This window comes from Crocuta crocuta, unplaced genomic scaffold (genome assembly GCF_008692635.1).
Source record: "Crocuta crocuta isolate KB4526 unplaced genomic scaffold, BGI_CrCroc_1.0 scaffold237, whole genome shotgun sequence".
In the NCBI taxonomy this organism is placed as follows: domain Eukaryota; kingdom Metazoa; phylum Chordata; class Mammalia; order Carnivora; family Hyaenidae; genus Crocuta; species Crocuta crocuta.
The window spans coordinates 2,012,781-2,026,041 of record NW_027531914.1 but is presented as its reverse complement, the minus strand read 5'-3'; the positions used below and the strand labels follow the sequence as shown (position 1 = coordinate 2,026,041).

At 43.3% G+C, this 13,261-nt stretch overlaps 1 protein-coding gene across 1 annotated transcript in view; it reads left to right on the top strand.

Moving 5' to 3' along the window:
- The first annotated feature begins 9,595 nt into the window (after positions 1–9,595).
- Positions 9,596–13,261, top strand: part of HPSE (heparanase) — a 39,672-nt gene continuing 36,006 nt past the window's right edge. The window contains exon 1 of the mRNA XM_077774791.1: positions 9,596–9,862. Coding sequence (XP_077630917.1) covers positions 9,630–9,862 — 233 coding nt within the window. The 5' untranslated portion in view covers positions 9,596–9,629. The remainder of the gene's footprint in view (positions 9,863–13,261) is intronic.

The window sequence follows — 13,261 nt, the reverse complement described above, 5'->3', positions numbered from 1 at the left end:
CATATTGCATAGGAGGGGTAGATGCAATCTCAATCAATTAGGATTTTTCCCTCTTCCATAGGGTTGTATCTGAATGCTAGGGTGCTTGTAGGCAATGCCAAGGTGCTGTGCATGTAGGGAGCAGGCAAGGGAGGGGCAGCCCTGGTCCTCCAGGCATCCGCCCACCCTGATGTCAGTGGGAAGTTTCAATGGTCCATCTGCTCCCTGGTCATCTGCAAGCGCTTTCTGCCAATTGCAGCTTCATCATTCTTTTGAAGCACTTCCTGTGAAAAAGTTCATTATATCTAAAAGTCCACTCACTTTATCAGGAAATTCCAACATTATCTTTGCCACAAAAAAAAAAATTGCTGTGAGATTCTTTACATATAATTACCACTGTTTTTAAAAAAATGAAAATTGCTTATAATCTACTTATGTGAGCAAAATTTTATGAAGAATTTGGAGGTGGAGAGATGGGCAAAATAGGTGAAGGGGAGTGGGAGGTACAGGCTTCCAGTTATGGAATGAATAAGTCACGGGGATAAAAGGTTCATCTTGGGGAATAGAGTCAGTGGTGCTGTAATAGTGTTATATGCTGACAGGTGGTAGCCACACTGTGGTAAGCACAACATAACACATAGACTTGTCAGATAACCACGTTGTACGCCTGAAACCAGTGTAATATTGTGTGTCAATTATACTCAGTTGAAAAAAAGAATTTGAATTGGGGCGCCTGGGTGGCTCAGTCAGTTAAGCATCTGACTTCAGCTCAGGTCATGATCTCATGCTTCATGAGTTCAAGTCTGTGCTGACAGCTCAGAGCCTGGAGCCTGCTTTGGATTCTGTGAGTCCCTCTCTCTCTGCCCACCCCCCTCCCTCCCAGCTTGCACTCTGTCTCCGTCTCTCAAAAAAATAAATAAACATAAATAAATAAATAAATAAATAAATAAACATTAAAAAATTTTTTTAAAGAATCTGAAGGGATTAACATTTAAAATTTTTAATCAAGATGAGGATAAGCCATTTGAAACACAATGGTGGATATTAAAAAGTTTTATCCATGAAATCAAACTCCAGTCTTTTGTTAAAAAAATGGAAGAAATAATATTTGGAAGTTGTATATAAATCAGATATTTATCAAACATACGCTCTGTACTTATTTTTTCTTACCATAATTATATAACATCCAAAGTGGAATGCAGTTTTAACCAAGTATATATATAGATTTCCTCCAAGGCACTAGCTTTTCCCAGAATGCCCTGCAAATGCTTCAATTGTCTATGTGTGTCAAGATGCATACAAGGTCAGGAGACTGCAACTATTGTGAAATCTCACCTCTGATGCCCCTCATACAATCTCCTTCAAGGATTTAAGTTTAGACTTTTGGAAATGAAAGCTTTTCTTCCTTTCACCTGCCTTTCCACCCCCACCCCCCACCCCTCACAAAGAGCCTGGCTGGCTACTTGTTTCAAAAGGAAGGCTAGAAAGAAGAAAAAAAAAAAAGAACACGGAGAGGTTGGTAAAAGGATGCAAATTTTCAGCTATAAGACGAATAAGGTCTGAGGATCTGATGTGAAACATGGTGACTATAGTCAATAATACTATATTGTATAATTGAAATTTGCTTAGAAAGTAGACCTTAAATGTTCCCTCCCTACAAACACACACAGAAGTAAATATGTACAGTGAAGGATGTGTTAATTAACTAGTTGGAGGAATTTTTTCACAATGTATACATATATCAAAAAACGACATAGTATAATCATAAATATCTTACAATTTTATTTGTCACCATACCTTAATAATGCTGAAATTTAAAAAAATTAAGGATATAGAGTAATATCTATAAAACAATGGTTCTTGGGGTGCCTGAGTGGCTCAGTCGTTTGAGCGTCAGGCTTTGGCTCAGGTCAATATCTCACCGTTCGTGGGTTCGAGCCCCGCGTAGGACTCTGCTGGCAGCTAGCTCAGAGCCTGGAGCCTGCTTCGGATTCTGTGTCTCCCTCTCTCTCTGTTCCTCCCCTGTTCACGTGCTCTCTCTCNACTCTGCAACCATTGAATCAGAGCGTGAAAACGTGTTTAGAGAATGAAAAGATATCTTCTCTCTCTCTTTTTTTTAATGTTTTATTTATTTCTAGGAGAGAGAGAGAGACAGCGTGAGCAGGGGAGGGTCAGAGAGAGAGGGAGTCACAGACTGAAACAGGCTCCAGGCTCTGAGCTGGCAGTCAGCACAGAGCCCGACGCGGGGCTCGAACCCATGAACCACGGGATCATGACCTAAGCGAAAGTCGGACGCTTAACCGACTAAGCCACCCAGGCGCCCCGAAAAGATATCTTCTTTATTGTGAAGTGGGTATGATCCCATATTTAATTAAGATTGTGTGTGTGTGTGCGCATGTGTGTATGTGTATGTGTGTGTATATCCACAGGAAAAGTGTGTGGAAGGGTACATATCAGTTAATGCTAATTATTTCTAGGCCACAAGATTAGGGAGATATTTATTTTCTGCTTTATTCCTTTTCTAAAAGTACTAGCTAAAATTTTTTTATCGTAGTAAAAAAATCACATAAAATTCACCATTTCAACCATCTTCAAGTGTACAGTTCAGTCGTGGTAAGGCTATTCGTATTGTTGTGAACCAGATTTCCAGAACTTTTTCATCATGCAAGACTGAAACTCTGTACCCATTAAACAACTCCCAATTTCCCACCTACCCCAGCCCCTGGCAACTGCCATTTTACCTCCTGTCCCTATGAATTTGACTAATGTAGGAACTCATGTAAGTGGAATCATATGGCTTATTTCACTTATCTTGCAAGGCTCATGTATGCTGTAGCATGTGACAAGATTTCCTTCCTTTTTAAGACTCCGTAATAGTCCATTGTAAGTATATATGACATTTGTTTATATTATATTCACCCATTGATGGACATTTGAGTTGCTTCTAGATATAGTGATTTTCTAAAAAGAACACAAATTCACTTCATAAATAGAAATAAAACAAAGCCATTTCCACTTTGGGAGAAGACAACACAGACTTCTTCCTAATGCACAGGTAACAGAGATGCCACACGCATCACATACCTATCGCTCTGCTGCAATAACTGTTTGCTCACTGTCATTCTTATTTCACCCAAACCCGTACCCTCCTCCCTCCTCCTGCTGAGCTCATGTTGAAGCAAATCCCAAACACCATATCAGTGTACTCACAAACACTTCAGCCTAGCTCTCTAAAAGATAAGGAATCTTGAAAAATAGCCACGTCATTATCTTGACTTCAGAAAATTAACAATAACCTGTTTGATGTCAATAACTATCCAGTCCATGTTTCCCCAATTGCCTCATAAATTTTTAAATAAAGTTTATTTGTCTAAGCTGGAATTATAATAAGGCTATTTCTAGCATTAAAAAAAATTTTTTTTGATGTTTATTCATTTTTGAGAGACAGAGTGCAAGTGGTGGAGGGGCAGAGGGAGAGAGAGACAGAATCTGAAGCAGGTTCCAGACTCGGAGCTCTCAGCACAGAGCCTGATATGGGGCTTGAACTCACAAACCATGAGATCATGACCTCAGCTGAAGTCAGACGCTTAACTGACTGAGCCACCCAGGTGCCCCTCTAGCATTTTTGAGTAAGTTCTTTAATATGAGTTTTTCCTTCAGAAGTAAATGCACATTTGGTCTGCTTACAACCAAAGAACATCAGATCAAGGATAGAGATTTGTCCATAATCTCCATAATGATTTCCCACCTGTTGCAAAGAAGGAACTTAATGAGGCCATGTTTCTCATTCATAGTATTTTCCATTTTCTTTTCATTTTATTAACTAATGACAAAGTCTAATGCAATATCCAAATAATTGCACAATCATGCCTGAACCAACTATTCAATAAAAGTTGTAGAAGCAATTGTCTGCCCAACTCATTGACCAATCAACACACACTTCTGCTGGATGCAAACAGTAGCCCTTATAAGGCCTCAGTCACTCCCACTAAATAGTTTCCACTGCAAGGACTATTTTTTACACACTCCATCTTCCTGATTAACTGGAGCCAACAAAGCAGGAAATACTTTCAGCTCACTTCGTAGCACTTCTTTATTTCTGTTTTTTAAGTTTTAAAAATTTAATTGCAGTATAGTTAACATACAGTACTATATCAGTTTCAGGTATACAATATAGTGATTCAACAATTCTGTACATCATTACTCAAGGATCTTCATGATAAGTGTACTCCGAATCCCCATCATCTATTTCACCCATCCGCCCACCCACCTCCCCTCTGGTAACCATCAGTTTAATCTCAATAATTAAGAGTCTGTTCTTGGGGTGTGTGTGTGTGTGTGTGTGTCTTTTTTAAATCTTTGTTCATTTGTTTTGTTTCTTAAATTTCACATATTAATGAAATCATATGGATTTGTCTTTCTCCAACTGACTTATTTCTCTTAGCATTATAGTCTCTAACTCCACTCTTCTTGTTGCAAATGGCAAGATTTCATTCTTTTTTATGGCTGAATGATAATTCCGTTATATGTATATACACCATATTTCCTTTATCCATTCAACTATCAATGGACACTTGAGCTACTCTTATAATTTGGTTATTTTAAATGATGCTGCAATAAACATAAGGGTGCATATATCCTATTGCACTAGTGGTTTTATATTCTTTGGGTAAATACCCAGTAGCATAGCAGTTGGATCCCTGGTCAAAAGTCAAGAACAGAATAGAGAGTCTTGCCTACCTATAATGTTAGGATGAGGCATCTCCTCCCTATCTCCCCACCCCAACCACTTCCCTATTTCCAATGGATTTCTTGGAGCTCTCCCTTCTCTGTCCCACGTATATACTGCTTACACCGTTTCACGAGCCTGGGAGTAACAACAAATAACATCTAGCTTAATTCACATTAGTGTGCCTTTTTGGCATGAGTATAATTAATAGGGTCTTCAGGGCCTTCATCATCCCAGAGACAGGTGATCAGAATTGGGCAGTCAGCCCTCCTCTGGGGACTTTTGAATAATCCTTCAGCCTACACCATAATAACCCACCTGGTTAGTGTGTGTGTGTGTGTGTGTGTGTGTATGTGTGTGTGTGTGTGTTTGTGTGTGTGACCGCTGGAACTTAGGAGTTCTTATTCTAGGGACATTTCCTACTTTCTCTGGAACCCTCTGGCTTACTTACTGGCTCCAATTAATCATTTTCCTACAGACACAGAGAAATATATATTTAGAGGGTGTACGTATGGACATTAACTTAAAGAAGAGAATGTAATCTTACTGCTGTTTAGCTGAATGCTTGTCATATGGTGGCACCCAACAGATATTTGAATGACTAGATGAATAGAGAAATATGGGAAAGCACCTTGAAGAACAGAGTGCACTGAATACATATTAACGTCCTTCTTTCCAGCCCCTATCGCACATTTGTTTTGATTTCCCCTTGTTTCAGAGTATAGTTCGATAACCAGAGAATTTAAACCAAAGCTTAAAGTAAGTCCAACCCAATAACTCAAAACAATATAGTTTACATGAACTATTTACACAGCCTAGAGGGAACAAAAAATGCTTCAGAAATTGCCCCAGTAAGAGATTTCTACATTAGAAAAATCTTAATTTTCTAGATAGGCAAGTGAAAAGTTTATTCTTCTCTGAAGGTGCTCTGAAGTCAGCCTATTGTCTTATTAGTATTTATAGTTATTGACCAGGTAAACCTCTGTGAGTCCCTCAAAACCCAATGCCAGTAGAGAAAGGCCACATGGAAATGATACCACTTTATAATGATTAAATAATCCATATGAACTGTCCTAGTTCATATTAAGGCTTTTATTTCATTTTTATTTTTTTAAAATTTTTTATTTAATTTTTAAAATGTTTATTTATTGTTGAGAGAGAGAGAGCACAAGCAGGTGACAGGCAGAGAAAGCGGGAGACACAGAATCTGAAGCAGGCTCCAGGCTCTGTTCTGTCAGCACAGAGCCTGATGTGCAGCTCGAACCCATGAACTGTAAGATCATGACCTGAGCCAAAGTCAGACGCTTAGTCAACTGATCCACCCAGGTGTCCTTGCAAATTTTTATTTCTTTTTTTTTGGTATTTTTATTTAATTTTTTTAAAAAATGTATATCTAAGTTAGCATGTAGCACAAAAATGATTTCAGGAGTAGATTCCNACACACACACACACACACACACACCACATCCTCTTTATCCATTCATCCATAGATGGACATTTGGGCTCTTTCCATACTGTGGCTACTGTCGATAGTGTTGATATAAACATTGGGGTGCATGTACCCCTCTGAAACAGCACACCTGTATCCCTTGGATAAATACCGAGTAGTGCAATTGCTGGGTTGTAGGGTAGTTCTATTTTTAATATTTTGAGAAACCTTCATACTGTTTTCCAGAGTGGCAGCACAAGTTTGCATTCCCACCAGCAGTGCAAAAGAGATCTTCTTTCTCCACATCCTTGCCAACATCTGTTGTTGCCTGAGTTGTTAATGTTAGCCATTCTGACAGGTGTGAGGTGGCATCTCATTGTGGTTTTGATTTGTATTTCCCTGATGATGAGTGATGTTGAGCATTTTTTCATGTGGTGGTTGGCCATCTGGATGTCTTCTTTGGAGAAGTGTCTATTCATGTCTTTTGCCCATTTCTTCACTGGATTATTTGTTTTTTGGATGTTGAGATTGATAAGTTCTTTATAGATTTTTGGATACTAGCCCTTTATCTGATATGTCGTTTGCAAATATCTTCTCCCATTCCATTGGTTGCCTTTTAGTTGTGCTGATTGTTTCCTTCACTGTACAGAAAGAAGCTTTTTGTTTTGATGAGGTCTCAATAGTTCATTTTTGCTTTTGTTTCCGTTGCCTCCAGAGAGTCACTGTCCAGAGACATGTTGAGTAAGAAGTTGCCGCGGCCAAGGTCAAAGAGGTTTTTCCTGTTTTCTCCATGAGGATTTTGATGGCTTCCTGTCTTACATTTAGGTCTTTCATCCATTTGGAGTTTATTTTTGTGTATAGTGTAGAAAGCGTTCGTTTTTTTCTGCATGTCGCTGTCCAGTTTTCCCAGCACCACTTGTTTTAGAGACTGTCTTTATTCCACCGGATATTATTTCCTGCTTTGTCAAAGATGAGTTGGCCATATGTTTGTGGGTCCATTTCTGGGTTCTCTATTCTGTTCCATTGACCTGAGTGTATGTTTTTGTGCCAAAAGATTTTTATTTGTAAGTCATTATCATCACATAATTTGTGAGTCACCAAATCTGTGTGACATAGTAGAAAAACTCTGGACTTGGAATCAGAAACGTGGGTCTAAATCCACTTCACAATGTATTGTTAAGATTAAATGAAGTAATAATAATAAAAAAAACATATCTGTTGAATACTTACTTCATACTGTATACAGAGCTAGATGTGTTACATATATTGAGTAAATTCTCAAAATAAGCATTGTGAAATTTGTACTATTATTCTCACTTTACTGATAAGGAAATTGAGGCTCTGGGAGGTTGAAAAAGTGACTCAACCTTTCAAGATGCAGGGCTAGGATGCATGTAGAAGGGCTCTAACTAGGATGTATGTAAGCTGGAACTTGCCATAAAAATGTAAAGTGTCCAATTACAAAGTGTCTCTGAAATAATTTCTGTTAATATTGCTGTATATTCCCCCTTCCTATGTGCTCATAAAGTCCTCTTCTCTGGCATATGGATCAAACCAACTTATATCCAGGAGCCAGAAACTCAATCTAATCTCAAACACAGACCACTGCATGTGCAAGTTGCTCTTCTTTGCTTCCTCATTTATGTCTTCCCAGTTTCTATATGAGTAACTTGCATATCAACTGCACTGGCCCACGTCTCAGGATGTCATGAGGACTCACTGTTTAGAAAACTAGCAACGATCCACTTTTCAAAGCACCCAAATAGTCCAAAGAAATTGTTGTGACTTTTGCCCTTTGAGTTGGTATGGGGGATCGATGTCGTGGCAAAGGCAGAGAAAGAGCCTAGGCATCTGCTTTTCTGCTTGCATGTCTACCACCATGTGATGTCCTGGTAACTTGCCTTATGAATGAATTTTTTTCTTATGTATAGTTGCAGGATATAAATTTCATTCAGGTTGCAAAATAGTAACTGATACACACACACAATCTTCAAACTGTCAGGTTCCCCAACTAACTATATAGTTAACTTTTAAGTTGCCTAAGAATAGACAGATCTATGTAAATTAGATATGTTTTAAAAGAATCCATTTTTATTTACCTATGTTTTTAAGTAAGCTTTTCACCCAACATGGGGCTTGAACTCGTAACCTTGAGATCAAGTTGCGTCCTCTACCGACTGAGCCATCCAGGTGCCCCCTAATCCATTTTCATTTATTGCTTTATAGGTGGTCCAATCTCAGTAGAAAATTCTAAGCATTTTGGTGTGACTTGTTAACTCCACAAATATTTATTGGATGCCTACTAAGTGCCAAGCACAAAGCCATGAGTTTAGTAAGTACAATGGACAAGACAAATGCCATCTCTGCTTTCATGGAGTCTACAATCTAGCAGATGCCCAATATGGGAGCAACAGTCACAATACTAGCGAATGTGGTAACTTCTAGCCCATTCGGGGTGCGGTGAGAGCGTGCCATGGGGACTTTCAGCTGCCTGGAGGTTCAGGCATAGCTTCTTTGAGGAAGTTATGTTTCAGCAGAGACAGACTGCCATTTGCTCAGGATTTGTGTGACTGTCTTCACATCCCAATTTGACACTGGGCCCTCATGTGTAAATGGGGCATAGTGCGCACTTGGCAGAGTTGTGGGAATGAAGAGAAGAGAATACAAGTAAAGCACCTCTTAGGGCTTAGAGTAAGCCCTAAGTGCAGGGTGCTTGTCACGGTTATTTATCGATGTAAGGCATCAGGGGAAAACTGAAGGAGTTTTGCCCAACAGCTAAAGATAAATATACGAGGGGGAATTTGGCAAAGGCTCCAAATTCAAGGGACAGTCACTATCCCGGACTTGTGTGGAGGCTTTGTGTCCTGAGTTTCAGGTACTGGAGCCCCTGATCTGTTAAGGCTCTGCCCAGTACTGTTTTCATGACAAATTGGTAAGGAATTTTTGCGAGTTGATCTCTGTCTAGCTGTAGGTGAACCAACGCCCAGGTCAGTTTTTTTGTTTTGTTTTGTTTTTTTCTGGTGAAAGTAATACGCCTGGGAAACAGTTCTCTGGTCAAAGGACACACGGTTAATCAGGTGACAAGCAAGTGTTGCTGAGCCAGAAGAGAGGGAGAGCGACGAATGCTCAATTGGAAGTTTTAGCTGAGGGTCAGAAGACCTGGCGCCACCCAGGTGAAGCCTGGAAGTGGGACACGTGCGCCACGACCTTGGGCTCCGGGGTCCAAGGCGCCCCGCGCTGGTCCGCGGGCGCTCCCTCTCCACTCCCGGACACTTGGATCCCGGCCACGTCCGCACCCTCCGAGTGAGTGTGGGTGATTTCGAAAGTGGGCGTGACCGGCCCCGGGGGAACGGGTGCTAGGAAGTGGGAGTGAGCGGGGAGGCGGGGCGGCGAGAAGAGGGAGAGGGGGGGAGGGATGCGGGGCAGGAGTGGGAGGGATGCTGGGCGCAGTGGGNCAAGCGCCCGCGGGTGGGCCGACCAGGTGAGACCGAGATGCTGCTGCGCTGGCAGCCGGGGCTGCCGCTGCCGCAGCCGCAGCTGCTGCTGCTCCTGGGGTCGCTCGCTCCCTTCTCCCTGCGCGCGCCGGTGGCCCTCGCGCAGGCCGAGGACCCCGTGGCGCTGGACTTCTCCACCGAGCGGCCGGTGCACCTGGTGAGTCCCGCCTTCCTGTCCTTCACCATCGACGCCAACCTGGCCACGGACCCGCGGTTCCTCACCTTCCTGGGGTAAGCGCCGGCCTCCGCCTGTCCCTGGGTCCTGTCTTCCTGACAGCCACGCCCGAGACCCTTTATCTCTCTGTGCCTGTCGCTCTCCTTCATCCCGTCCCACCTTTCCTCCCTCCCTCTCCCGCGACAGCCGCCCCCAAACCGCTCTTTCCCTCCTTCATTCGTTCAGCAAGAGTTGCCTGAGCGCCAACTAAGCTGCAGGTATTACCGGGAAATTTGGAAAAGTAACTTCCCCCCTGCCCCAGAAACACTTCTGAAGGAGGGGACTCGGGCCAGGGTGCCCCGGGGGGTGGGGTGACGGGGGGGGGGGCTGTGAGCCCTTGAACTTGCAGCACAGTGTAGGACAGGTAAGATTGTGGACCAGGCGTCCTTCTCTCAAACTCCGTTGGGAAGGTTAAAGGAAAAAAGAAAAAGAAAACAAGTCAAATGTTAAAGTTTTAAAGAAGAGTAGCAGTGTATGTTGTGTGTGTGCGTGTATAAAATATAATTTTANGCTGGCAGTCAGCACAGAGCCCGACGCGGGGCTCGAACCCACGAACCGCGAGATCATGACCTAAGCGAAAGTCGGACGCTTAACCGACTAAGCCACCCAGGAGCCCCAGTATTACACTTTTTTAAAAAGCAATCTAAATATTAGGGGCATCTGCGTGGCTGAGTTGGTTAAGCTTCCCACTCTTGGTTTGGGCTCAGGTCATGACCTCACGGTTTCATGACTGCGAGCCCCTCACGGGACTCTGTGGTGACATGGCGGAGCCTGCTTGGGGTTCTCTCTCTCCCTCTCTCTCAGTCCCCCCTTGGCTTTCACTGTCTCTGCCTCTCTCAAAATAAAGAAATAAACTTTAAAAAATCTAAATATTAAGTAAAGGAAACCTAGGAGACTATTGCAGTGACTTACAGACCCTTAATAAAAAGGTATTCTTCCAACTTGAGGCTGCAAAATCAACTGTAATTTTTCCCTCCCCCGAGAGAGACAAACCGGTGCATGTTCACTGGCCCCTGCCTCCTAAGTGCAGGCTGATCCCAGGACAGGGAGCTGCAGGGACAGTCCCAGGTCATCTAGGCCACTCATCTAGGTCATGAGAGCCTCCAGAGATGGCCACACCTCAACCAACCCAAACAGCTGGGAATCTCATTATTGCCAAACACCTACATCCTGTCCTTTCTGTGCCCACACTGTGAGCTGCCATTGCTAATTTCAGTAATTTATTCTGCACATAAAAGCAGGTAGCCTAATGGTTACGAGATTGGCAGTAGGACCACAGTGGCTTGATTCCCAACTCTGCCACAGTTGGGTGGCTTGCTTGGTACAGGTTGCTTGGCAACTCCAAGCCTCTATTCTTCCACCTGTAGCATAGAACTTCTGAAGCCTTTCGGTAGGATTGTTTTGTGGACATCATGAGACAATATGTAAGTACTTAGCACAGTGTTTGACACAAAGTACTCAAAATTTAAGCTCCTTGCCTCTTCCTGGAAAATGGGGAGTATTTGCTAATCATTCACCGGTTCGCTATGTGTTTCTTTTGGTCAGAGTTAACCTCCATCTTCCCCTGTGGCAGAAAAGGGAGAATTTCCTGGTGGAGAGGAACCCCCACGTGTTGACCTTCCCCTTGAAAACAGGAAGCTGAATACGGCACAGCAGGTGGTTGGGAGACAGAAAGATTACTCTGCAGAAACGCTGAACTACCGGGATCCATGTCTGAGGACCCCAGGCCTGGCTTAGGAGGTGGGGGGGGGGAGGGTGAGGATAGGAAAAGAGAGGGTGTGGGGGTGCCTTGCTAAAAACAGAGGCACTGACTAAACCACTTTCCTGAAACGGGAGAACTCTGCTGCTGCAGCTAGCAAGTGCCCATCTCTCCCCAAGGAAAGGCATCTGGGGATTCTTCCTGGAGAAACGCGTCCAAAAGAGAAAACACCTACAGCATGACTTTTAGGGTCCAGGCCTGATCCCCCTGCAGTCAAGCTAACACGTTGACTAGCGCCATCCCCATCCTCCCCACCCCCCGCACACACGTAACTTCCAGTCTGCAGATCAGCAAGGGTGATACCTTTGTCTCTTGGTCTCCCATAGCTCTCTTTCTTCCCCACTGGCTCCCACCTTTTTGTTAAAGGCTGGAGGATGATGAAAACCAAAAGAGTATATTGTGCAATAGATATAACTGTTTGGTTTACAAAACTCAGCGTATTCCTGCTCATGTGGGCTTCTCCCAGGGCTGGCTCCTGACCATTCCGGTCCCCTGCCTTGGCAGCGGCTGTCACCCATGCCTGCTCCCCAGGGGCCTCTGCAAACACTCCCATACTGTTCTCAGCTGAGACCTGAAAAGACTGAGCCTCAGATAAGCAGGCGCACCCTCCCTCTCGCTCTCAGCTAAGACCTAGCTTCTGAATGAGGGTCTGAGAGTCCCTCACCCCAAGGTGGTTAGCACAGTGCCCAAAGTGACCTGGCCATCTCAGCAGGCAATGCTAAGCTTAACAGCTGTGAGATGGGGTTGTTCTGGTACAGTTCCTCAAAGGGGAGGAGGCTTGGGCAAAGATGGCGAGGGCTGAGCAGAGCAAAGCTGAAGTAATAAGGAGAGGGTAATTAAAATAGCTGGTACTAATTGAGCCTTTGTCCTATGCCAGGCCCAGTTTGTAGCATCTCCTAGGTGTTAATCCATTTATTCCTTCCTATAAAACTATGAGGTCAGTACTATTATTACCTCCATTTTAAAAAATGAAGAAGGCACCTGGGTAGCTCAGTCGGTTAAGCTTTCAATTCCGGCTCAGGTCATAATCTCAGGGCTGGTGGGGTTAAGCCCCACGTTGGGTTCGGTGCTGACAGCTCAGAGCCTGGAGCCTGCTTTGGATTCTGTGTCTCCCCCTCTCTCTGCCCCTGCCCCGCTCATGCTCCGTCTCTCTCAAAAATGAATAAACATTTTTTAAAAATTAAAGAAAAATGAACAGATTGAGATTTAGGGAGACTCGGTTACTGACCCCTAGTCAGCCAGCTATTCATGAAGGAGCAGAGTCTGAACCTAGATACTAATTGCAGGCACGTGAGTATACAAAACTAAAGTAAGCACTTTCTATTTTATAAAGGCAGTAGGGTAGGGCATACAGGAAACAGATTGTCCAGAAACAAATTGAGAAGATTGATGTAATGAAAAGAAGCACTGACCCGAGAGTAGGAAGATCAGGGCCCAAATCTCTGAGGTGTGTCAACAGAGTCCTAAGCAAATTTAATCAGATGGCATGGTTCTGGTTTCCCATCACTGCAAACAGATGTGGGGTTTTTTTCCTCCGCATTTGCATTTAGAGAATGTAGAGTGCACAGAACTTAAGTTCCAATGATAGAACGCTCTAGAATTGGAAAGGACATCTTTTCAGTTTGCCTTCTTCCCAGAGGTACCTAATCAACAACCC